Source organism: Garra rufa, chromosome 10, assembly GCF_049309525.1.
Source record: "Garra rufa chromosome 10, GarRuf1.0, whole genome shotgun sequence".
NCBI lineage: Eukaryota > Metazoa > Chordata > Actinopteri > Cypriniformes > Cyprinidae > Garra > Garra rufa.
This window is the reverse complement of record NC_133370.1, coordinates 12,655,205-12,682,828: the sequence shown is the minus strand read 5'-3', so window position 1 is coordinate 12,682,828 and position 27,624 is coordinate 12,655,205. Positions and strand designations below refer to the sequence as shown.

The window sequence follows — 27,624 nt, the reverse complement described above, 5'->3', positions numbered from 1 at the left end:
AAGATAAGAAGTTGCAATTACCTTTTTTCTCAGAATTGTGACTTTATTTCTCAGAATTGCAAGTTTATGACAAGATATATCTTGCAACTCTAAGACAAAAGTCACAATTATGAAGCAAGAACTAGCAATTCTAGGAAATAAAGTTGGAATTGCAATTTTTATTTTATAAGTTTATGACTTTTATAAGTTCATGACTTGCAATTCTGATTTCATAACTCACAATTTCGAGTTCATATCATGCAACTCAGAAAAAAAATCTAATCTTCCCACAATTGCGTGTTATAAGGTCAGAATAGCGAGATACAACTTAATCATACAATCATGCAATTCTGAGTTCAAAAACAGTCAGAATTGGGAGATGTAAACTCAATTCTGAGAAAAAAAAGTCAGATTTGCAAGTTTAAAGCTTACAATTCTGGCTTCATAACTAAATTGCGAGTTTATATCATAATTTTGACTTAAAGGTCCCATATCGTACACATTTCTGGAGGTTTATTTTATTTGTTGATGTCCTTAAGAATATATATTTGCGGTATAAGTGCCAAAATCCATCTCAATATATTTTTACAGCTCCTTTTTTAGGAGCTCTGTCAAAAACAGGTCGATTTTGGCCCATCTAATTAATATTCATGCGCCTCTCTTCTGATTGGCCTGTTGTTTTCTGAGTGACGCACAACCAGGCCAATCACAGGTAACCACGGTCATGTATGCTGTAAGCGTAAGCGAGCTCAGAGCAATAGAGAGAGCTGATACTCAACAGCAGGCCCGGACATAGGCATGGGCAAGGTGGGGCAATGCCCCCCTAAATGCTGTGACTGCCCCCCCAAACGTAAAGGCATGCAAAATTCCGAATTTCATAAAACAAACAAACTAAATTGCCTTATGTTATTTATCCTATTTACACGAAGGTATGTCATTTCTGTCTCTACATGATCGCGCGTTTACAATGTCTCCTCTGCAAAAACACGGACGGGATTGCGCACTCCATTCATAAAAACCGACTTTACTATAGCGCGGAATACCACAGAATTCGTCGATTTTTGGATTAATAAATCAAAAGTTGGTCTGTCACTTAATTCAAATCGCGATATGGACTAGTGTCTGTGAAAACTGAAATGTAAAAAGACTGGAAAAGAATTTAAAAAGACTAATGATGATGGCAATGTAGAGTTTGAAGACTTCTCTACCGTTTGCAAATATCTACACTGGTATAAGAATGCATTTCCTCAGCTCCATCGCATGTATGTGACCTCCCTTGTGATTGGAATATCATCTTCATCATGCTAAAGCTCTTTCTCCACTTTGTCTCGTGTTCTTACTCCCTTCCACCGCACTATTGCTACATGAAAGAAAAAGAAATTTAGTTATTCTGGCTCAGGAGAAGGGCATAACCACAGGCCTAGAAATGCATGCATTTGTTAGTCTTTTTGCACAGAAAAGCAGACGACTGATGCTTTAAAAAAAAAATTGTAAAAAAAAATACACAAAAAAAGAAATAAAAAAATATATGAATAAAATAAAAAGACAAAAAAATGAAAAGATAGATAGATAGATAGATAGATAGATAGATAGATAGATAGATAGATAGATAGATAGATAGATAGATAGATAGATAGATAGATAGATAGATAGAGATATTTAAAAAAGTAAAAAAACAAAAAAAAAAAACATAAATGCAGCCTCAAAAGGGCACAAGCCAGTGTCCTATTTGTGCCGGTCCCAAGCCCGGGTAAATGCAGATGGTAGGGCATCAAACATAAAACCTATAAGACAAATCAAATGGATCAAAGGAGAAGATAGAGATATGGATAGGTGGACTGATATGATGACAGCATAGTATAGTTTTCTTTGCATAGATAATTAGAGAAGCTCACCCACACTTGCCCCCCCAATATTCTACATGCACCCCCTAATAGGGCTGGCTAAATCCGGCCCTGCTCAACAGGATATTTTAGAATGATCATTAATGTTTTTTCTTTTACAAACACCGAATGCAGTAAGCTACATAACTGTTGCTTTAGTAAAGCCCCTTTCACAATGCGCGCTGATTCTGGAAAATTACGGGAACTGTGTGAACCAAAGCCAGAACCTAAAGGCAGTGTTGTAGTAATGATGCACGTTATCAAGCGACTCTTCACAACGAAAAATAACGTTACGTGCAAAGTGGAACGAAGCAGCGATCGTCAGGCAGAGCCAGCTCCTCACTATCAGCGCTGAAGCACAGTTTGTTCAGGTTAGTTTCAGTTTAGTGAAACGTACCTCACATCCAAACGTCACATGTCTTTATGGTTTGTGTGTAAAGCAAGCACAGATTCCGGAAAACAACTGTGAATGAACCAAATTAAACAATTCCGGAACAAATCGTGGGACACATTATGTGTATTTACCGGAATCGCTGTGTGAAAGAGGCTGAAGTTGACGTGCCGCTGGTCTCTTATATTAACGTTGTTCTGAAGCCTGTGTAATGATCGTAGCTTGACATCTATCGACTGAACAGGGTTTTCTCAATTTGTTTTCCTGTTGTTGTTGCTCAATGGAATGGATGCGTTGTTGTCTGGGGGTTTGACAAAAGGAGGGTGGGACGTTGGTTTGTGACTGAAGGCGGTGACTTGAGTCGATCGGACGTCACATCGTAACGGAAGTCACAGCTGCTCGTGTAAATGAACAGCTACTTTAAGCAGGCTGTGTGCAGTTTACTGTGGATTGACTGTTTTGAAACTCATATGGTAGTTAGATAGCCCCTAGACCTTAGTTATCATGAAAAAAGCCAGGAAATTTTGATTTTGACGATATGGGACCTTTAACTCGCAATTGCGTGTCATAAAGTCTGAATTGCGGGATATAACTCACATTTCAAGAAAAAGGTCACAAATGCGAGATATAAAGTCAGAATTGTGAGTTTAAGTCTCACAGTTCTGACCTTGTAACTCACAATTGCAAGTTTATATCACGCAATTCTAAAAAAAAGTCAGATCAGACTTTATATCACACAATTCTGACTTCATTTCTTAGAATTGCAAGTTTATTTCTCAGAATTGTTAATGACTTGCAATTCTGACTTCATAACTCGCGATTTCAAGTTCATATCACGCAATTCTGACAAAAAAGTCAGATTTGCGAGTTTATACCTCGCTATTCTGACTTTATAATTCAATTTAACAATTCATGTCATGCAATTCTGACTTCAAAAACAGTCAGCATTGCAAGATGTAAACTCGCAATCGCGAGAAATAAATCAGAATTGTGAGATAAAAAGTTGCAATTGCCTTTGTCTTTTATTCAGTGGCGGAAGCGGGCTTCCATACAAGTTACAGGTCACTTCCCATTCTAAAATAAACAAATTACGGTTACTGCAGTGCTTTATGCCAATAGCATCAGTAACCAAAATATTGCTTTTTTTTCCAAGATCAAAATGACATACAGCACCTTTAAGAAAGACCTGCTAAAATTAATGTAAACATAAAACTTTCAAAGGTCTGATATTTCACTCTAGCTTGCATTCTGTGAAATTTGTTATGTGTGCGACATCTTGTGTGTGATATTTTAATATTTACAAACACACACACACACACCTGTCTCTGGCAGCCCTCTACGATGATGAGTTTTTGTTGGGGTGAAGTGCGAGCGAACACAATCTCAGTGTGGTTCCTCAGAATATCATCCAGATACTCGGAGCTCATGTCCTTCAAGTCTGAACCATGAATCACACAGGCCTTTGCGTCTCTGAAACGCACACACACACACACACACACACACACAGAACAGTGCCCAATTCCATTATCTGTGCAGAAGCAATAAAAGCAGATAAAAACCCATTCAGATAGATTTAGTTTACACACACATATGTACCTAGACTCTCAAGCAAACACTCAAAAGAGACAGATTCACACACACAGACCGTGGATTGACTTGGCTCAGAGGTATATTAAGTCTTTCAGCGATATCCTCCACCGTCTCGTTGCCCTCAGAGATAATGCCGACGCCTTTGGCAATGGCCTTGGCGGTTATAGGATGGTCACCCGTCACCATGATAACCTGTAAATATGGATTTCGGTCACCATTGACATTGGACACAAAATGCTGAACTGTAGATTAATGGATGGAGGAAACCTATAAATGGATACCTTAATACCAGCGGAGCGGCATTTTCCAACAGCATCTGGCACTGCGGCTCGGGGTGGATCGATCATGGAGATTAAACCCAGGAAACAAAGCTGGTTGACCGGGAAGTTCACATCATCACAGTCAAACTCAAACCCCCTCGGAAACTGTGAGGGAGAGAGGAGCAGGTGGCAGAACCCTGAAAGAGAGAGAGGGTATAGAATTAAAGAATTAAAGAAAGAAAGAAAGAAAGAAAGAGGAAAAATAGAAGGATATACTTACCCAGAACTCTCTCTCCCAATCCGCCCAGCTCCATGTACGCTCCCTGAAATGCGTCCTTCCAGTCCTCATCCATAGGCATTTCCTCACCGTTGATCATTATGGTGCTGCATCTGCATTTCCAATCACACAATTACCACAACTGTAACCATGGACCACAAAACCAATCATAACGGTCATTTTTTTTAAAAAGGAGATTCAACTATTTGAATATCTGGAATCTGAGGGTGCACAAAATTCTAAATATTAAGAAAGTCACCTTCAAAGTTGTCCAAGTGAAGTTCTTAGCAATGCATATTACTAATCAAAAATTAAGTTTGGATATATTTATGGTAAGAAATTTACAAAATATCTTTATGGAACATGACTTTAAAGGGATAGTTCACCCAAAAATGAAAATATGATGTTTATCTGCTTACCCCCAGGGCATCCAAGATGTAGGTGACTTTGTTTCCTCAGCAGAACACAAACGAAGATTTTTAACTAAAACCGGTGCTGTCTGCCAGCCAAATAATGGCAGTGGATGGGCACCAGAACTTTAAAAGTAAACAAAAACATGCACAGACAAATCCAAATTACACCCTGCGGCTCGTGACGATACATTGATGTCCTAAGACACGAAACAATCGTTTTTTGCGAGAAACTGAAAAGTATTTATATAATTTTTTACCTTTGATACCCAGTCACGTCCATCTGTCCTGAGCACGAGCTCATCATCCGGCTCGTGACATGTGAACGCGCTCTGGCGTAGTATATGCAAACACCGTTAGCGATCTGTCGCATGTATACGACACTCATTGTTTACACAGTGCACACAGATAGTAGGTATACCGGCTATTCAAAATGGTAATTACTTGCGCTTATCCTGATTGTTCAAACCGATTTAAAGCTAAAAGATTACATATGCTTGCGCAAACTAATCTGGGACTGTTGACTGTTCACCGATTTCCCCTGGCGGTGTTTGCGTATACTACGCCAGAGCGCGAGCTCGTGCTTAGGACAGATGGAAGTGACTGTGTATCAAAGGTAAAAAGTTATATAAATACTGTTCAGTTTCTCACAAAAAACGATCGTTTCATGGACATCTTCTTGAATGTATCGTCACGAGCCGCAGGGTGTAATTTAGATTTGTCTGTGCATGTTTGTTTTTTACTTTTAAAGGTTGGTGCACATCCACTGCCATTATATGACTAACGGACTGCACCGGTTTAAGTTCAAAATCTTTGTTTGTGTTCTACTGAGGAAACAAAGTCACCAACATCTTGGATGCCCTGAGAGTAAGCAGATAAACATCAAATTTAAATTTTTGGGTGAACTATCCCTTTAATATGCTTAATATCCGACAGATTTTTGGCATAAAAAACGATCATTTTGACCCATACAATGTCTGGCTAGTAATCACAGATATTCACAGATTTTATTCACAGCTATGGAATATTGATAGATAAACAATTACAGCTAGTAAGAAATTGTTAAATAAAAATGTTATTTTTGTTTTCTTTGCACAAAAAAGGTATAGCTTTATAAAATTACGGTTGAACCACTGATGTCACATAAACAATTTATACAATGTCCTTACTAACTTTCTAGGCCTTGAACGTGGTAGTTTTGATTCTGTAATTGGATTCAAATGGCTCTCAGATTTCATCTAAAATATCTTAATTTGTGTTACGAAGATGAACAAAGGTCTTACGGGTTTGAAACGGCATGAGGGTGAGTAATTAATGAATTTTCATTTTTCATTAAACTATCCCTTTAGGTTTTAGTATTATTATTTTTTTATATGTGACCCTGGACCACAAAATCAGTCTTAATTAGAACGGCATATTTCTTAGCAATAAGCAAAAATACATTGTATGGGTCAAATTTTTTTCTTTTATGCCAAAAATCATTAGGATATTAAGTAAAGATCATGTTCCATAAAGATACTTTGTAAATGTACTGCTGTAAATGTATCAAAACTTAATTTTTGATTAGTAATATGCATTGCTAAGACAAATAAAGGCAATTTCCTCAATATTTAGATAAAAAAAAAAGGTGATTTTCTCAATATTTAGATGTTTTTGCACAATCAGATTCCAGCTTTTCAAAAAGTTGTATCTCGTCCAAATATTGTCCTATCCTAACAAACCATACATCAATGGAAAGCTTATTTATTTAACTTATTGTGAATATCAGAATACTGACCCATATTATTATTATTATTATTACTATTATTAAGATTTTTATCTTCAGTTTTCGTTTTAATCATTTATTTCAATTAGTTACAAAGGCATTTAATAAAATGGTTGTTTTTTGTGTAATCTAAATGTAAATATACTTTTAAAAAATTTATTACAAATAACAAAAATGAATGGATCACATATATTAATCACAATTATGAGAACTGAATTATGATGAATAGTTTATAGAAAAGTTTGACCTATTGATTCATGTTATTTCTGTTTTATATATGGATTCACTGTATCAAGGTCTGCTATTGATTACCTGTCCAGAATCCTCTCTGGGGCTCCTTTCATCACCAGCAGGTGTCCGGTGGGACTGTCTTCTATCTCGTGAATAGACAGCTATGAGAGAGAGATGGTGATTATTTATATCTTAATCGATATCTGTATGACGTTGACATGATTTGTTTGTTTAAAATCTGTACAGCCTTGGCTGTCTGTTTCTTGTAGGTGTACCTGGTATTTGTTAGTTGAGTTGAATGGGATTTCTGCCACTTTTCGGTTGTTGTCTCTGAGAGTCTGAACACAACCGGACGAGAGCTCGACACACTTCAACAGAGCAGACTCTGATGCATCACCTGCCGTGTCTCTCTACAAACAACAAATCAAACAATCCCTCATCTTAATTATGATTCTTTTCAATGTACTGTACACTGCTGTTCAAAAGTTTGAGGTCTGTAAGACTTTTTAATGTTTTTCAAAGTCTTGAAGTCTCTTAGAAATGGAATCAAAATCTTATTAACTTTAAACTTTTGAATGGGTTTGTACATGGTGTATTACCTTGCGCACAGGAATGCTGTCTTGTCCAGGTTTGAAGACAGCACGGTTACAAAGTCCTGCCACTCGAGACAGAGAAAACCATGTAGGAGAGCTTTTATCAAAGCAAGAGCCTACACACACACACACACACACACACACACACACACACACACACACACACACACACACACACACACACACACACACACACACACAGAGTGACATAAGAAAAGAAGACATTTGGTCAAGTGTCCTCAAACAGATATACAGATGTATAAACAGATCAAGAGGAGAATTATCCCTGGAAATGTTCAACACCGGCCATTTAGCAGATGCTTTTCATCCAAAGCGACCTAACATACGCTAATTACGGGACAGAGTCCTTAGAGGATTATGGATAATGTGCCTTGTTCAAGGACACAATGGCCACCGTAACAGAAACACTAATTGACACTGGAAGCTTACATTGTGTCTAATCTGTCTGCATTGAAACTGAATATGCGGTGGGTTCTGACACAACCATTCAGATCGTATTTAAGTCAATATTCACTGATAGTCTCTCCTTTTAATAAGCTGTTAAACACTGCAACAAGATTGATTTAGTGAGTTTAGAACGGAGTTCAAATTCGTCAACGAATCATTCAGTCTAGTTTTGTGAACTGAGTTAACTGATTCATTGATAAGATCTGACTCGGAATAATTCATTTACAAATCAGACATAATAAGTTTCATGAAAGTGCTAATAAGAGTTAAGGCAGGGTTTTCAGTGAAGAATTACTGTATTTGTCATTTCAGAGTATTATTTTAAATGATAAGTTCACTCCTGAATGAAAATCTCCTGATCATTTACTCACCCAAAAGTAATCAAAGATTTATGTATTTCTTTCTTCAGTCAAAAAGAAATGACGGTTTTTAAAGAAAAGATTTTTTCCATATAGTGGACTTTAATGGGGATCAACGGGTTGAAGGTCCAAAATGCAATTTCAATGCAGCAAACTGCAGTTTCAACGGGCTCTTCACAATCCCAGATGAGGAATAAGGGTCGTATCTAGTGAAACAATCAATCAGTCATTTAAAATAAAAAATAAACATTTATATACATTGTAACCACAAATGTTCATCTTGAACTAGTGGTTAGTTCATTGTCTGTGTACTTCGGTTCAAAAAGGTAGGGTAGGGCGAAAAACTCCATCTCATTATCTTCAACTTTAAAAGCGTTCAACATCGTTGTTTTACCTTTTTTTTTAGTAAAGAGCATTTGATTTAGTCTAAGCAAGTTTTTTCTGTGAACACTGGATCAGTACTTCCACCAACAAGCGGAACTGCGAGCAAGACAAGCATTTGTGGTTCAAAAGTATATAATTTTTTAGAAAATGGCAGATCATTTCAATAGATAAGATTTCTCGGCTGGCATCATGTAGTGCCCTTTGAAGCTGCATTGAAACTGCAATTTGGACCTTCAACCCGTTGATGCCCACTGAAGTCCACTATTTGGAGAAAAATCCTGGAATGTTATCCTCAAAATCCTTCTTTTTTTTCGACTAAAGAAAGAAAAACATGAACATCTTGGTGAGTAAATAATCAGGAAATTTTAATTCTGGTGTGAACTAATCCTTTAAACCTATGCGTCTACTACCATTCTAACCTGATTGGTCCTCTGTGGTGTCAGCCTCATGGATCTGGTTGTCAAACCACATGTGAGCGACAGTCATCCGGTTCTGAGTCAGGGTTCCAGTTTTATCTGAACAGATGGTGGAGGTGGAACCCAGAGTCTCGACGGCTTCCAGATTCTTCACCAGACAGTTTTTGCGAGCCATGCGCTTGGCAGTCAGAGTCAGACACACCTGAGAGAGATTGAATGGAGTTAAAGGAGAGACGGCAATGTGTCTTGGTCTTTTTGCTTTCTGAAAAGTGCTTTTGCGGGTTTGTAAAAATCTATGGCAGAGGGAGGCTTACAAAGAGATAAACAAGAGAAAAAAACTACATCTGTACTAATGTGGGGGTTGGTAAAATTGTTTAATGTTTATGAAAGAAGTCTTTTATGCTCACCAGGGCTGCTTTCATTTGATAAAATATGAAATAGTACAACGTGAAATGTTACAGAACTGTTTTCTATTAAAATATAATTTCAAATATGTTTTGCTGTGATGGCAAAGCTGGATTTTCAGCAATCATTTCTCCAGTCTTTAGAAAGCAAAATGCTTTTTTTTCCAGAATTCTTTATTGACGACAAAGTTCTAAAGAACAGTATTTGAAAAACAAATCTTTTTTAACACTAACCCCAAAAATTTGAATCATATTATATAGTATGTACAGTATATTATACAGTTTGTCTCACCGTGACAGTAGCCAACAGGCCCTCAGGAACATTAGCAACAATGATACCGATGAGGAAGATAACGGCCTCCAGCCAGGAGTAGCCCAGAATAAGTGACAGGATGAAGAAGGACATGCCCAGGAAGATGGCCACACCTGTGATGATTTGAATGAAGTGTTCAATCTCCCTGTTGATGGGCGTCTGACCCACTTCCAGACCGGATGCCAAAGTTGCAATGCGGCCCATTACTGTACGATCACCTGTAAAAATCACTATGCCATTGGCTGTACCTGCACATACACAAAAATGAAAAACCACTTAATTTGTGAAAGTAAGAAAAAAAGGAGTGTCAAATAAATAAACAAATAAATGCATACAAAATGAAATGAATTAAAGAAGTTTACTTCCAGAACAAAAATGTACAGATCATTTACTTACCCCATGTCATCCAAGATGTTCATGTCTTTCTTTCTTCAGTCGATAAGACATTATATTTTTTTGAGGAAAACATTTCAGGATTTCTCTCCATATAATGGACTTCTATGGTTCCTGTGAGTTTAAACTTCCAAAATGCAGTTTAAATGCAGCTTCAAGGGCTCTAAATTATCCCAGTCCCTGGTCTTATCTAGTGAAACGATTGGTCATTTTGTAAATAAATTGACAATTTAATATACTTTTTAACCTCAAATCTTGTCTAGCTCTGCATGAACTCTGTGTATTCCAGCTCAAGACAGGTATGTCAACAAAGTCCCATCTTATTTTCTCCTTTAACTTCGAAATCACCCTACATCGCTGCAGAAGTACCGACATAGTGTGAACATGCAAAGAAGATCAAACGCCCTTTACAAACAAAGGTAAACAGCGATGTAGGACAATTTTGAAGTTGGAGAAGAAAATAAGATGGGAGTTTTTCGACATACCCTAACTGTCACTAAGTTCACGCAGAGCTAGACAAGATGAGCATTTGAGGTTAAAAAGTATATAAACTGTAAGTTTTTTTTTAGACAATGACCCATCGTTTTGCTAAATAAGACCCATCTTCCTTGGCTGGGATCGTTTAGAAGCCTTTGAAGCTGCACTGAAACACCATTTTGGAAGTTTAAACTCACATGCACCATTGAAGTCCACTATATGGAGAGAAATCCTGAAATGTTTTCCTCAAACATAATTTATTTACGACTAAAGAAAGAGAGACATTAACATATTGGATGACAAGGGGGTAATTCAATTATCTGTAAATTTTTGTTCTGGAAATGAACTTCTCCTTTAATGAGTGAGTTAAAGAACAAATAAAAATGAATGACAGACCTTCCACACAGTTGGTGGAAAAGAAGCTGACGTTTCTGGTCTCCAGTGGGTTTTCATGAGTAAACTCTGGAGAACGAGTCTGAGGCTCTGACTCTCCGGTGAGAGATGAGTTATCGACCTGAGAGAGACAGACAGCAAGTACAGTAGAGAGGATGTTCTCTTTCTGATCTCAGGCTTCTTACTAAGACTGTAGGTTGATAAACAAAGCTCATCTCAGATCTGAGATCATTCTCTTAATATCTATCAACATCACTCGCGCTCCTTCTACCTTGCAGCCGCTGGAGGAGATGATCCGAAGGTCTGCTGGGATTCTGTCTCCGCCCTTGATCTCCACCAGGTCTCCCTGAACCACCTCTTCTGCATTTATCTGAAATTTCTGTCCCTCACGAATCACCATCGCTTGCTGAAAGAAATTAAAGTCAATTCCAAAGTTTCTCAAATGTGATGATGAAGGAAAGTTATTTAGGGAGAGGCCTATAACAATGAACATGTCAGAACAGAGTTTGTAATACGCAACCTAATTTATGAAAGAAACACATTCTTGTATATCTGTAAGAGTGTGAATATTTATAGATGATATACATTGCCATTCAAAAGTTTGGGATCAGTAAGATTTGCAGTGCTTTTGAAGAATTATCTTATGCTTCAAAGCTGCATTTACCTGATCAAAATACAGAAAAAAAACTGCAATATTGTGAAATATTATTATACAGTCGTGGCCAAAAGTTTTGAGAATTAAATAAATATTGGAAATTGGAAAAGTTGCTGCTTAAGTTTTTATAATAGCAATTTGCATATACTCCAGAATGTTATGAAGAGTGATCAGATGAATTGTATAGTCCTTCTTTGCCATGAAAATTAACTTAATCCCGAAAAAAACTTTCCACTGCATTGTTAAGGCTTCAGGGCGTCCAAGAAAGTCCAGCAAGCGCCATGATGGTCTCCTAAAGAGGATTCAGCCGCGGGATCGGAGTGCCACCAGTGCAGAGCTTGCTCAGGAATGGCAGCAGGCAGGTGTGAGCGCATCTGCACGCACAGTGAGGCCAAGACTTTTGGAAGATGACCTGGTGTCAAGAAGGGCAGCAAAGAAGCCACTTCTCTCCAAAAAAAAACATCAGGGACAGATTGATCTTCTGCAAAAAGTATGGCGAATGGACTGCTGAGGACTGGGGCAAAGTCATATTCTCCGATGAAACCTCTTTCCGATTGTTTGAGGCATCTGGAAAAAGGCTTGTCCGGAGAAGAAAAGGTGAGCGCTACCATCAGTCCTGTGTCATGCCAACAGTAAAGCATCCTGAGACCATTCATGTGTGGGGTTGCTTCTCATCCAAGGGAGTGGGCTCACTCACAATTTTGCCCAAAAACACAGCCATGAATAAAGAATGGTACCAAAACACCCTCCAACAGCAACTTCTTCCAACAATCCAACAACAGTTTGGTGAAGAACAATGCATTTTCCAGCACGATGGAGCACCGTGCCATAAGGCAAAAGTGATAACTAAGTGGCTCGGGGACCAAAACGTTGAAATGTTGGGTCCATGGCCTGGAAACTCCCCAAATCTTAAAACTTGTGGTCAATCCTCAAGAGGCGGGTGGACAAACAAAAACCCACTAATTCTGACAAACTCCAAGAAGTGATTATGAAAGAATGGGTTGCTATCAGTCAAGATTTGGCCCAGAAGTTGATTGAGAGCATGCCCAGTCGAATTGCAGAGGTCCTGAAAAAGAAGGGCCAACACTGCAAATACTGACTCTTTGCATAAATGTCATGTAATTGTCGATAAAAGCCTTTGAAACGTATGAAGTGCTTGTAATTATATTTCAGTACATCACAGAAACAACTGAAACAAAGATCTAAAAGCAGTTTAGCAGCAAACTTTGTGAAAACTAATATTTGTCATTCTCAAAACTTTTGGCCACGACTGTAGTTTAAAATAATGGTTTTTAATATATTTTAAAATATAATTTATTCCTGTGATGCAAAGCTGAATTTTTTAGAATCATTACTCAAGTCTTCAGTGTCACATGATCCTTTAGAAAGCATTCTAAAATGCTGATTTATTATCAATATTTGAAACAGTGCTGCTGCTGCTTAATATTTTTTTGGAACCTGTGATTATTTTTTCTAACAATAGAAGTCTTTGCTATCACTTTCTATCAATTTAACACATCCTTGGTGAATAAAAGTATTAATTTCTTTCAAAAAAGAAAGAATAAAAATGTACTGAACACAAACATTTAAATGGTAGTTTATGTTGTTACAAAAGATTTATATTTTAAATAAACACTGTTCTTTTTAACTATTTATTTATTAAAGAATCCTGAAAAAAGTATTACAGGTTGCAACCAAATATTAAGCAGCACAACTGTTTTCAACATTGATAATAAATCAGCATAATAGTATGATTTCTGAAGGATCATGTGATACTGAAGACTGGAGAAATGATGCTGAAAATTCAGCTTTGCATCACAGGAATAAATGACATTTTAAAATATATTTAAATAGAAAACAGTTATTTTACATTGAAATATTATTTCACAATATTACAGTTTTTTCTGGATTTTTGATCAAATAAATGCAGCCTTGATGGGCATAAGAAATTTCTTTAAAAAAAAAAAAAACATTAAAATTTTACAGATCCCAAACCTTTGAACAGTGTATCACTTTACAAAGAGTTTTTTTTTTTATTTAAATTAAATTAAATAACCATTTTAATCTATTAACTATGCTAAAAATTACTTTTGATAAATTAATTTAATTTTATTTAATTTAAGAATTCACTTTATTGTGATTTATTTTATTTTAAAGTTACTTTAAAATGACAACACTTAATTCATGTATTTAAATAATAAAGTAATTTAGCAAACGTGAGGAAAAATAAAAAAACAAATATATTTTCATTATTTCCTTTATCTAGTTTCTGTCTTTTATTTTGCTCTTTTATTTCTTTACTTCACATCATATTTATTTTCTGTATTGTCTATTTTTGTACTGTGGCAATTTTGTAACCAGCAAGCTAATTCTGAGAGGGGGGGGGGGGGGGGGGTGGCGGGATGACATGTGGTTTCTTTCATAAGTTAAGAAGGATTTACATACATTTATATAAATCATACATTGGGCTTTTAAATGTTAAAAGGGATTTACATGGATTTATGTAAATCATATAAAATATTGCTCATAATGGTTTCCGTTTCGGATTTGGTATCATTTACATTTATTCATTTAGCAAACGCTTTTATCCGAAGCAATCCACCGCTGTTATCATACTGACCTGAGGCACCATGTTTTTGAATGAGTCCATGATCCGGGAGCTTTTGGCTTCTTGATAATATGAGAAGCACCCGGTTATGATGACCACAGCAGACAAAACCACACCCAGATAGAGCTGCAGTAAATCAGAGGGAAACACAAGTCAAAGATCAGGGGGTTCAAAACAACTCACATTTTTTTGGCTTATAAGGTTTAAGCCAAGACACCACCACTCTTTTCTTTTCTGTAAATACGTTATAGATAAAAAAACAACAAGTAGACAAACTTATGCAGAGCAGATGACATATTGCAGTTTAATTTAACTGCAATTTCTGATTGTTTATGCTAAAATGCACTTGTAAGCTAGTGACCAGCAAGCAACAGCTGTTACCATCTAAATCACTGCAAAGGTTTCTCTGGGAATTTCAATATAAAGATATAAGCCCACAAAAGCTGCCATATTTGAACCATATTTACATGAAAAATAGACATAACATTGCAAAACAGCAGCATAGTAAGACCATTTTAAACACAGGCATAATGCCATTAGTTTTAAACTAAACAGTTTAGAATTGGAAACGAGCAAAAATCATGGTGTAAAAGAGCAAGCACAGTTAAATGATCCTTAACTTCACATTTTCATTTATCACTGACCCTAAACTGTCCCACAAGCAGCTGGGAGCTCAGTCCACAAACTGGGACTCATTCATCATACTGGATATGGGACAGCAGAGCTAAAAGCAATGTATCCACCTCAGTCGCCAACAACGTGCGCAGCAGGTTTTAATTCCCCTCTGGTGGAGTGAGACCAATTTAACTCATCGTTTTCGTGATTCCCTCTTTTAATCGGCTTAAATGTGGATTTTAGAAAACTTGCACAGGTATTAGTAAAATATTACAGACATATGAGTACTTTTAGTCTTACCACCTTTATGAATTATAGTGTATGAATGACTAATTTGTGTTACCTGCATCTACTTATAATAAGAGTTGTTTTGGATTTGAACAATGAGTAAGTGGAATTTTTACTTACATAAGGTACTTTTAGTACATATGAGTACTTTTAGTAATTATTATGAATTATTAGGGGTGTGATGAGACACTTATCTCAGGAGACGAGACGAGACACGAGACTGGGTTCACGAGAACGAGACGAGACAAGATTTTTAAACTTTAAGGAAATCCTCAATGATGAAATATACAGGGACAAACAGTATTTTATTCAACTAAATATTACAAAATGCAAAAAAGTGTAGGTGCATTTTGATATGAACTTGTACTTTATGAAATTAAACTTCTATTTTAATTAATTATATGTAATAATAAACATGTAAACTAAAGCTGCATGATTCTGGATAAATTGAAAAACAATTTTCTTTTATAAATTGGAGATCACGATTCTGAGGAAAAAAAGGATTAGAAATCTAAACAAAATTACGAAATCTACTAGTGCTTCTGACAGAATGTTCATTGCTTAAGTCTATATTTGAACAAAATTTTAATAAATGAAGGATTTGTAGTATTTTTAGTACATATGGGTACTTTTAGTAATTATTATGAATTATTAGGAGTGTGACGACGAGACACTTATCTCATGAGACGAGACACGAAACTGGGTTTACGAGAATGAGACAAGACAAGATTTTTAAACTTTTTTTTAAAGAAATCCTCAATGATGAAATATATAGGGAAAAACAGTATTTTATTCAACTAAAAAAACACAAAATGCAAAAAAGTGTAGGTGCATTTGGATATGAACTTGTAATTTATGAAATTAAACTTCTATTTTAATTAATTATATCTAATAATAAACATGAAAACTAAAGCTGCATGATTCTGGACAAACTGAAAAACTATTTTCTTTTATAAACTGGAGATCACGATTCAGAAGAAAAAAGGATTAGAAATATAAACTAAATCACGTAATCTACTAGTGCTTCTGACAGAATGTTCATTGCTTAAGTCTATATTTGAACAAAATTTTAAAAAATGAAGGATTTGTAATATTTTTAGTACATATGGGTACTTTTAGTAATTATTATGAATTATTAGGAGTGTGACGAGACACTTATCTCATGAGACGAGACACGAAACTGGGTTTACGAGAATGAGACAAGACAAGATTTTTAAACTTTTTTTTAAAGAAATCCTCAATGATGAAATACATAGGGAAAAACAGTATTTTATTCAACAAAAAAAACACAAAATGCAAAAAAGTGTAGGTGCATTTGGATATGAACTTGTAATTTATGAAATTAAACTTCTATTTTAATTAATTATATGTAATAATAAACATGAAAACTAAAGCTGCATGATTCTGGACAAACTGAAAAACTATTTTCTTTTATAAACTGGAGATCACGATTCTGAAGAAAAAAAGAATTAGAAATCTAAACTAAATTATGTAATTTACTAGTGGTTCTGACAGAATGTTCATTGCTTAAGTCTATATTTGAACAAAATTTAAAAAATGAAGGAGTCAGTGTCTCAATTAATAAAGATTTGTTTTACTATTGGAATCTCTTGAATGTATAATTCAATGATAAATACTTTTTTAAACGTTCAGTTGTCGCCACCTCCTGGCGGAAGAGGACAAGCGTTACACTACGGACGTGTTCAGATACTTTCGTTTTGATCGATACTGTAGAAAATAAGTGTTTATACCCAAACTATAAGTTTTGAGTAGTACTTACGTTATTTAAATGTCTGTAACAGAAATAATAATGATTATGTGGTTAAAAGACTGTTTGTGTTGCTCTTTCTGAATCAGCAGCAGCAAGAATGCAGATTTGAATGTCTTTAATACCTGTTTTTACATTGTAAGCATCAGTGGAGCATGTGAAACAGTTGTAATAGACACCACTGAATCATTGTCATTTAGGAATAAGATCACGTGGGTGTTTGAATAGAGATTGTGATATTTTAACGATTAATCATGCCGCTCTAATGTAAACACTGAAAAATGTTTTGCAATGATATCGTCACCAGTCAGATCTCGCGGGACACATCGGATCTCATGAGATCCCGTACCACGAGATCTCATCACATTCCTATTAGTGACATTTTTTATTTAGAATTGTATGAATGACACGCCAGCTCCTGCCGACGGAAGAGACAAAATTGTTGAATAAAGTTGTTATTTTTATTTTCTTTGCGCACAAAACGTATTTTCGTAGAGTCATAACATTATGATTGAACCACTGACGTCACATGGACTATTCTAATGATGTCCTTACTACCTTTTCGGGCCTTGAACATGGCAGTTGCATTACTGCCTATGCAAGGTCAGAGAGCTCTCGGATTTCATCAAAAATAACTTAATTTATCTTCTAAAGATGAGCAAAGGTCTTACGAGTTTGGAATGGCATGAGGGTGATTAATTAATGACAAAATGTTTATGTTTGCAGGGCTCTATGCTTACTTTTCTGTTTAGGATACTTAAAAAATTTAGGAGCACAGTCAAATTTTTAGGAGCACATTCTAAACAATAATCAAAAAATCTGATAAAAAATTAGCCTTCCTATAATTACGAGGTGATATTTGACTCCTTAAAGTGATTTACAGTGGGAATTTAGTTTTTACCTTTGTAATGGCATTTTTCTAACTTTATTAAAAGTATATTATCTTTTACTAAAAAAAAAATTATTATATTTAAGCTTTTTACAAATGTCTAATTAAAACAACAGAATAAGAAACAGTAGGTTAAGAATAAGTTACCAATCAAATGAAATCAGTATTAACTAAATTAATTTGTACTACAGAGGTGGCACACAAAAGTGGCATGTTTAATGAAGCTCAGAGGTGGCATGAGTGCAATCAAATTCATGTTGAGATAAATGTTTTAAATATAAAATTTTGAATGCAGAAAAATTCAATGATTTAAATAACTGAAAAAAATTAAACTAAATCTGCCAGCAGGTGGCGGCAAGACACTTATTTAATTACTTAATCATATAATTTATTTGATTTGTTCGAAATAAAGCAACTGACTGTCTTTATGAATGGGAAATTAAATAATTTCACTATATTTGTTTAAAAACGCACGTTTATTCATAAACGAAACAGATGTGTTTGAATGGAGATGCGCAGCGGCTCAGTTGTGACTTGTTTCAGACTATTTTTGACGATGAAATAGAGCAAAATCAGGCAATAGTGTTATAGTCAGACAATGCAAGTCTTCTAATAATAACTTCTTGTTGATGTAACTACTGTATTAAATCAATATCTCATTTACAAACTCCCTTTAAAATTATTAAAAGCTGTCACTCATCTTAGTTCATCGCAATCTCACAAATTTCCATTATAATCAACAATGCTCTCTACAGTGCACAATGAATCTCTTATTTACACTTTCTCTACACTTTGTTTATAAAAGGATAAGTTAAATGGTCACACTATAGAGCCCTGTTTTGGGTGAACTATCCCTTTAGTTCCTTCACAAGTAGATGAAGAATTGTTTTTAATGCTCAAACCAACACTATAGCACACACCTCCTACAACAAGCTTAACATTAGACTCTAAAACAGGATTCGGATTTAAACCTGTGTTTCTTACATGAGCACCTAAGGTCATTGTCTGGAACAGGCCACAGCTCTCACAACAACTTGCAGTCTTACTGGCTGCTTAATAAGCCCTTTCATTCACATTGACCGGATAGTAGGTGCACTCACATTGTCATTGACAGGTTCCTCCTCAGTGGCCGCTTGAATACTGTAGGCAAGAAAGCAGAGGATGGCACCGGTCCAGAGCAGCATGGAGAATCCTCCGAACAGCTGCTTACAGAACTTCACCCACTCCGGTGTGGTGGGCGGCGGGGTCAGCGCATTTGGACCGTCACGGGCCAGAATTTCTACCGCTCTCTTATGGGTCAGACCCTGGTGGGATGAAGACAAAGTTACTCAAGATTCCCTGCAGCAACTATGAAGACTTCCTGCTTATGAATACAGCTTGAACCAGTCTAAAGTGGTTTTTGGCATTCAGCAGGTCAGGAGTAGAGACCAGGGCAGCTTTTTTTCCAAAGGAATTATAAGGCTTGGCTGTGGTTTCTATTTGTACTTAGGTTAACAACGCTTTTGGGAAATGCAGTCCAGGTTAACTAGATAAAATAAAATGAAATTAAATAATGAGATGAAATAAAATTAAATAAAACAGTAAAATGAAAAAATAATAATAATAATAATATTAATAAAAAAAATGAAATAAATTAAATTAAATTAAATTAAAAAGAATAAAATTAAACTATAAAATAAAATAAAATAAAAAATGAAACAATGAAATGAGATAAAAGTGAAATGAAATAGAAGGAAATAAAATGAAATGAAATTAATTTAAAGTGAAATGAAATAAAATTGAATTAAATAATAAACTACAATAAAATTAAATAAAATAATGATATGAAATAAAATTAAATAAAACAATACAATTAAACAAAATAAAACACAAAATGACCAAATAAAATAAAATAATCAAACAAAATGAAAGTGAAATGAAATAAAATTAAATAAATAAAAATTAAATTAAATTAAATTAAAATTATATTAAATTAAATTAAAAATGAAAGAATGAAATTAGATAAAAGTGAAATGAAATAAAATTAACTACAATAAAATTAAATAAAATAATGATATGAAGTAAAATGAAATAAAAAAAAATAATTACAAAATGAAATAAAATAAATTACAAAATGAAAAATAAATAAAATAATTAAAATGAAAGTGAAATGAAATAAAATGAAATAAAATAGAATAAAATAATATAATGAAATGAAATAAAATAAAATAATGTAAAAAAAGAAATTAAAAATTAAATAAATTAAATGAGATAAAAGTGAAACGAAAAAATGAAATAAAATAAAATAAAATAAAGGGAAATAAAATGAAATGAAAAAATGAAATAAAAAGTGAAAAAATTAAACAAAATTAAATTAAATTAAATTAAAGTAAAAATTGAACAATAAAATGAAATAAAATAAAATAAAATAAAATAAAGGGAAATAAAATGAAATGAAAAAATGAAATAAAAAGTGAAAAAATTAAACAAAATTAAATTAAATTAAATGAAAGTGAAAAATTTAACAATAAAATGAAATTAAATGAAAGTAAAATAAAATAAAAGGAAATACAATAAAATGAAATAAAATAAAATGAAAGTAAAGTAAAATGAAATAAAATTATAAAATGAAATTAATTAAAATGAAATAAAAAAATAAAGATGAAAAAATACATGAAATAAAACAAAATGAAATAAAAAATGTTAAAAATTAAATAAAAGTGAAAAGAAATAAAAATTAAATCAAATTAAATTAAATTAAAGTAAAATGAAATAAAATAAAGTGAAATAAAATAAAAGGAAATTATATAAAATAATACAATAAAATGAAATAAATAAAACAGAAACAAAATGAACTAAGATTGAATAAAAAATAAAATAATAATATTAAATTAAAATAAAATAAAAATAATCTCAAGGCGCTTTTCAATGAACTTACACAAAAAAACAGGAAAACAATGTATGGATATCACCTAGATTAAACCAGTAAACTAAAGCAAGGAATTACAAAATATCACAAAACGGCTAAAGATTGTATTTTTAGCTAAAACAGCTTTTTCTCCCCGACTAATATCACTAAATATATATATATATATATATATATATATATATATATATATATATATATTCCATATATGTTCCAAAGCCATGTCTAGTTGGCCGTGGGTGTGTTGCTTAAATGTGCCGGTGGGTAAAATGTCATCACAATTTGAAAAATATCCGATTCATTATAGCAAATGTCGAGGGTGAAAGTTAAGATGACTCACTCTGGCAAGGTCAACTCCATAACGAGTACTGAGCTCATCTAGAGACAGCTTATGATCATCCTGTAGAAACACACACAAGAACATCAGATATAACACAACACTTCATGTTTGCCAATTAGTTAGACTATCAAAATGTATCACATTCTTCTAGAGATGATTTCATTGTTTGATTTTTAATTATCATCTCTTATACTCTCATACCTTGGGGCTCACACGCTCTCGCTCTCTTTTTTTTTCATGTACACATATGCACAGGCACAAAATAATAACTTCTTACCAGTGACACTTCTTTCTTCAGCTCATCTAAATCTCTATCTTTCTTCTTTCTGTTTCCTCCCGTTGGAGCAGCCTCAGGGCTGCTTTCATGTCCGGACTGAGACAAAGAGAATAATACCAAGAGAATCAAATTTCATTACTCAGAAGTTGCTCCTCCATAGCTTATAAGACTTCCCAGTTTTATTCATGATATATACAGTATATATGTGACCCTGGACCACAAAACCAGTCATAAGGTTAAATTTGACAAAACTGAGATTTATACATCATATGAAAGCTCAATAAATAAGCTTTCTATTGATGTATGGTTTGTTAGGATAGGACAATATTTGACCGAGATACATCTATTTGAAATCAGAAATCTGAGGATGCAAAAAAATCAAAATCCTGAGAAAATCACCTTTAAAGTTGTCCAAATTAGGTTCTTAACAATGCATATTACAAATCAAAAATTACATTTTGATATGTTTACAGTAGGAATTTTACAAAAAATCTTCATGGAACATGATCTTTACTTAATTTCTTAATGATTTTTGGCATAAAAGAAAAATCAAAAATTTTGACCCATACAATGTATTTTTGACTATTGCTACAAATATACCCCAGCGACTTAAGACTGGTTTTGTGGTCCAGGGTCACATATGTAGGCCATTCTACAGAATTAGTGCAAAGTCAGAGTTGGAAATGTCTTGAAAAAATGGTATGTATACAAATTGTATAATATCCAAGGTACATATTTCTAGTAACTGTGCATTTAATTCTCATACTGTATTTTCAGAAAATTTTGGATTATTTGTCCTCTCCCTAAATTTGGTCACTATATTGAAACACAGTAATAATAATTTAATTAGAAGGGTTATATTAACTATTAGGATTTTCTTAACATATTACATCTACATTGTAAATATAGATTTTTTGCCTTTTTATTAAACTTTTTGCAGAGGTAAATCAATAACAATTACATTGTTAACAATATTTCAAGTGCAATTTATGAGTTTTGTTGTATTTTGAAAACACAAAAAGTTGATCATACTGATTTCAAACATAAGGATTCATTAGTTTGAATATACACTGAACCAAAAACTATCTTAAGATCTTAGTTGATACTTCAGTATACTTTATTTTTGGCAAAACATTCCATGTTTCGGTAGTAACTGCACATTTTCAGTAGTGACACTAAGGCTTTGGAAACGACCACATCACATTACAAAATTTGAAAATTTGAAACGCTACTAAAACATGCTATAAATATGCATAGCTGTACTAAAATTTTGCTTATTTCCCCCAGATATAGGATTATGTGTTTGTCACAGGGAGGGTCAGAGACGTGCGGATCCATTCGCAGCATTTATTAGAGACAAAACAAACACACAGGGGCAGGCAGAAATCGTAGTCAAAAAAACATGCAGGAAGGTCGGGGCTGGCAGCGAGAATCAAACACGGGAGGGAGTCCAGGAATCAAACACACGGGAAAACAAACACGGGAAGAAACGCTCAGAATTACGACCATGAGGAACGATAAGACTTCGCAGAGTGGCTGTGTGTGTGAGAAGCTTAAATGCAGTCAGTGTGATGAGGAACAGGTGTGTGCAGCAATCAGTGCAGTGGGTCACGAGGAGCAGGTGAGAGCAGTGATTGGTGCAGTGGCTTGTGGGGGATGAAGTCCAAGATGTGTAGTGCAAGAGTTTGTGATGACAGGACAATGGAGACTCAAATGGTGACAGAGCCCCCCCCCCCAAGGAGCGGCTTCCAGACGCTCTAACCACCTAATGAAACCGGAGGGTGGTGGAGCGGAGGCGGAACAGGGGGAGGGATGGAGGGCCAGGTCCATGTGGGGGTAATGGAGCTATGGACTGAGGCGGAGCCGACGGAGGGAGAAGCCATGGTGGAGCCCGAGGCAGAACCGGAGAGTCGATGGTCCTGGGCGACACAGAGGATCCGGAGGGCCAAGGCGGAACCCAAGGCTCTGGCGACCAAGGCGGAGATGGAGGTCCGGAGGTACGCAGCGGAGCCGGAGCGACAGAGGACCGAGGCTGTGCCCATGGGAGGGAGGAGGTCCACAGAGCCGGTAGGACGGAGTGACGAGGCGCAGCCGGAGGAGTAGAGTCCAGAGGCGAAGGTGGGGCGACGACTGAGGGACGATGGAGCCCGGTGGAGCTGGTGGACCGACGGCCGACAGCGGAGACGAGGGAGCAGAGAGCCAGGGTGGAGCCGCAGGGTCGGAGGGCCGAGGTGGAGTCCAGGACTCTGAGGCTGGAGGCGATGGTGAGGGATCCTCTAGCCAGGGCACCGATGGAGACTGGCAGTCCCAAGGCAAGTCCTCTGCACCACAGGTGGGTTGAGGGTGAGCAGAGGGACTGCCAGGAGACAGAGGTGGTGGGACTGGAGCAGTAGGGAGGGTGGGTGGGAAACTCAACAGTCCATAAATGGCCTCCGTGGCCTGAACCGGGCAGACAGGAATCTCAGGACGACTGGACGGATCCAGCGGAGGCTCTGGAAGGCTGGGCTGAACCAGCGGAGGCTCTGAAAGGCTGGGCGGAACCAGCGGAGGCTCTGGAAGGCTGGGCGGAACCAGCGGAGGCTCTGGAAGGCTGGGCGGAACCAGCGGAGGCTCTGGAAGGCTGGGCGGAACCAGCGGAGGCTCTGGAAGGCTGGGCTGAACCAGCGGAGGCTCTGGAAGGCTGGGCTGAACCAGCGGAGGCTCTGGAAGGCTGGGCTGAACCAGCGGAGGCTCTGGAAGACTGGGCTGAACCAGCGGCGGCTCTGGAAGGCTGGGCGGAACCAGCGGAGGCTCTGGAAGGCTGGGCGGAACCAGCGGAGGCTCTGGAAGGCTGGGCGGAACCAGCGGAGGCTCTGGAAGGCTGGGCTGAACCAGCGGAGGCTCTGGAAGGGCGGCCATCTTGCGAACAGACTCTAGAAGGGAGGCCATCTTGCTTACAGACTCATGCGAGGCAGCCATCTTGGCCGGGAACTCAGGAACAGAAGCCATCCTGGCAACAGGCTCAGGAAGGGCGGCCATCTTGTGAACAGGCTCAGGAGGGGCGGCCATCTTGTGAACAGGCTCTGGGTTGGCAGACATCTTATGCTGTGGCTCTGAGCTAGAACTTACTGTGGGAAGATGGTCCTCCTCCACAATTCCCACAGTAAAAGGAGAGCCACACAACAAAAGAGCAAGATCCATATAATATTGCAAGGTCCAGTTAGGTTCAATCATGGGCATGAGTGAAACCAATGGCTCTAAGAGTCCTCCACGGAAGAAAATCATCAGGCATCCATCATCCATAGTAGACTGATTAGCCAATTCGATGAAGTCCATCGCATACTCCTCAACAGACCGCTCACCTTGTTTGAGACGCATGATCTGTACCGTGGAGTTCGTGCTGGAACCGGATGACACCATACTAGCTGCTGGATCCTTGTAGAGGCGAAGTCTTCTATCACAGGGACGGACTGAGACGTGCGGATCCATTCGCAGCATTTATTAGAGACAAAACAAACACACAGGGGCAGGCAGAAATCGTAGTCAAAAAAACATGCAGGAAGGTCGGGGCTGGCAGCGAGAATCAAACACGGGAGGGAGTCCAGGAATCAAACACACGGGAAAACAAACACAGGAAGAAACGCTCAGAATTACGACCATGAGGAACGATAAGACTTCGCAGAGTGGCTGTGTGTGTGAGAAGCTTAAATGCAGTCAGTGTGATGAGGAACAGGTGTGTGCAGCAATCAGTGCAGTGGGTCACGAGGAGCAGGTGAGAGCAGTGATTGGTGCAGTGGCTTGTGGGGGATGAAGTCCAAGATGTGTAGTGCAAGAGTTTGTGATGACAGGACAATGGAGACTCAAATGGTGACAGAGCCCCCCCCCCCCCAAGGAGCGGCTTCCAGACGCTCTAACCACCTAATGAAACCGGAGGGTGGTGGAGCGGAGGCGGAACAGGGGGAGGGATGGAGGGCCAGGTCCATGTGGGGGTAATGGAGCTATGGACTGAGGCGGAGCCGACGGAGGGAGAAGCCATGGTGGAGCCCGAGGCAGAACCGGAGAGTCGATGGTCCTGGGCGACACAGAGGATCCGGAGGGCCAAGGCGGAACCCAAGGCTCTGGCGACCAAGGCGGAGATGGAGGTCCGGAGGTACGCGGCGGAGCCGGAGCGACAGAGGACCGAGGCTGTGCCCATGGGAGGGAGGAGGTCCACAGAGCCGGTAGGACGGAGTGACGAGGCGCAGCCGGAGGAGTAGAGTCCAGAGGCGAAGGTGGGGCGACGACTGACCAGGGCGGAGCCGGAGGGACGATGGAGCCCGGTGGAGCTGGTGGACCGACGGCCGACAGCGGAGACGAGGGAGCAGAGAGCCAGGGTGGAGCCGCAGGGTCGGAGGGCCGAGGTGGAGTCCAGGACTCTGAGGCTGGAGGCGATGGTGAGGGATCCTCTAGCCAGGGCACCGATGGAGACTGGCAGTCCCAAGGCAAGTCCTCTGCACCACAGGTGGGTTGAGGGTGAGCAGAGGGACTGCCAGGAGACAGAGGTGGTGGGACTGGAGCAGTAGGGAGGGTGGGTGGGAAACTCAACAGTCCATAAATGGCCTCCGTGGCCTGAACCGGGCAGACAGGAATCTCAGGACGACTGGACGGAACCAGCGGAGGCTCTGGAAGGCTGGGCTGAACCAGCGGAGGCTCTGAAAGGCTGGGCAGAACCAGCGGAGGCTCTGGAAGGCTGGGCGGAACCAGCGGAGGCTCTGGAAGGCTGGGCGGAACCAGCGGAGGCTCTGGAAGGCTGGGCTGAACCAGCGGAGGCTCTGGAAGGCTGGGCTGAACCAGCGGAGGCTCTGGAAGGCTGGGCTGAACCAGCGGAGGCTCTGGAAGGCTGGGCTGAACCAGCGGAGGCTCTGGAAGGCTGGGCTGAACCAGCGGAGGCTCTGGAAGACTGGGCTGAACCAGCGGAGGCTCTGGAAGGCTGGGCGGAACCAGCGGAGGCTCTGGAAGGCTGGGCGGAACCAGCGGAGGCTCTGGAAGGCTGGGCGGAACCAGCGGGGGCTCTGGAAGGCTGGGCTGAACCAGCGGAGGCTCTGGAAGGGCGGCCATCTTGCGAACAGACTCTAGAAGGGAGGCCATCTTGCTTACAGACTCATGCGAGGCAGCCATCTTGGCCGGGAACTCAGGAACAGAAGCCATCCTGGCAACAGGCTCAGGAAGGGCGGCCATCTTGTGAACAGGCTCAGGAGGGGCGGCCATCTTGTGAACAGGCTCTGGGTTGGCAGACATCTTATGCTGTGGCTCTGAGCTGGAACTTACTGTGGGAAGATGGTCCTCCTCCACAATTCCCACAGTAAAAGGAGAGCCACACAACAAAAGAGCAAGATCCATATAATATTGCAAGGTCCAGTTAGGTTCAATCATGGGCATGAGTGAAGCCAATGGCTCTAAGAGTCCTCCACGGAAGAAAATCATCAGGCATCCATCATCCATAGTAGACTGATTAGCCAATTCGATGAAGTCCATCGCATACTCCTCAACAGACCGCTCACCTTGTTTGAGACGCATGATCTGTACCGTGGAGTTCGTGCTGGAACCGGATGACACCATACTAGCTGCTGGATCCTTGTAGAGGCGAAGTCTTCTATCACAGGGACGGACTGAGACGTGCGGATCCATTCGCAGCATTTATTAGAGACAAAACAAACACACAGGGGCAGGCAGAAATCGTAGTCAAAAAAACATGCAGGAAGGTCGGGGCTGGCAGCGAGAATCAAACACGGGAGGGAGTCCAGGAATCAAACACACGGGAAAACAAACACGGGAAGAAACGCTCAGAATTACGACCATGAGGAACGATAAGACTTCGCAGAGTGGCTGTGTGTGTGGGAAGCTTAAATGCAGTCAGTGTGATGAGGAACAGGTGTGTGCAGCAATCAGTGCAGTGGGTCACGAGGAGCAGGTGAGAGCAGTGATTGGTGCAGTGGCTTGTGGGGGATGAAGTCCAAGATGTGTAGTGCAAGAGTTTGTGATGACAGGACAATGGAGACTCAAATGGTGACAGTGTTCCCTTTTTTTAAAACAATTTTGGTCGTAACGGTTTCGGTAGTGACAAAATCATTGAATAACAACCAAAAAAATGTCACTTCCGAAACTCCACCAAATGTTTTGGTAGTGACTGTTAAGGTAGTGACAGTTTTAGGGCTGTCGTCGATTTAAAAAATAATAATCATCGATTTCCTTTTGCCCGAGTCAACTAATCGGGTGAGATGAGATGAGAATCCATAAAACGCATTATTAGACTGTTTTCTAAGGCTGCATTATAT

General features: G+C 38.3%; 1 protein-coding gene across 1 annotated transcript in view; it reads right to left on the bottom strand.

Annotated features, from left to right (window-relative positions):
- The window catches only part of atp1a2a (ATPase Na+/K+ transporting subunit alpha 2a), a 116,525-nt gene that overhangs the window by 6,543 nt on the left and 82,358 nt on the right, over window positions 1-27,624 (bottom strand). The window contains exons 2-16 of the mRNA XM_073848216.1: window positions 21,332-21,427; window positions 21,055-21,114; window positions 18,910-19,113; window positions 14,262-14,375; window positions 11,258-11,392; window positions 10,990-11,107; window positions 9,703-9,971; window positions 9,010-9,208; window positions 7,386-7,495; window positions 7,062-7,196; window positions 6,868-6,947; window positions 4,384-4,493; window positions 4,125-4,300; window positions 3,899-4,035; window positions 3,573-3,723 (exon numbers count right to left, since the gene is read on the bottom strand). Coding sequence (XP_073704317.1) covers window positions 3,573-3,723; window positions 3,899-4,035; window positions 4,125-4,300; window positions 4,384-4,493; window positions 6,868-6,947; window positions 7,062-7,196; window positions 7,386-7,495; window positions 9,010-9,208; window positions 9,703-9,971; window positions 10,990-11,107; window positions 11,258-11,392; window positions 14,262-14,375; window positions 18,910-19,113; window positions 21,055-21,114; window positions 21,332-21,427 — 2,094 coding nt within the window. The remainder of the gene's footprint in view (window positions 1-3,572; window positions 3,724-3,898; window positions 4,036-4,124; window positions 4,301-4,383; window positions 4,494-6,867; window positions 6,948-7,061; window positions 7,197-7,385; window positions 7,496-9,009; window positions 9,209-9,702; window positions 9,972-10,989; window positions 11,108-11,257; window positions 11,393-14,261; window positions 14,376-18,909; window positions 19,114-21,054; window positions 21,115-21,331; window positions 21,428-27,624) is intronic.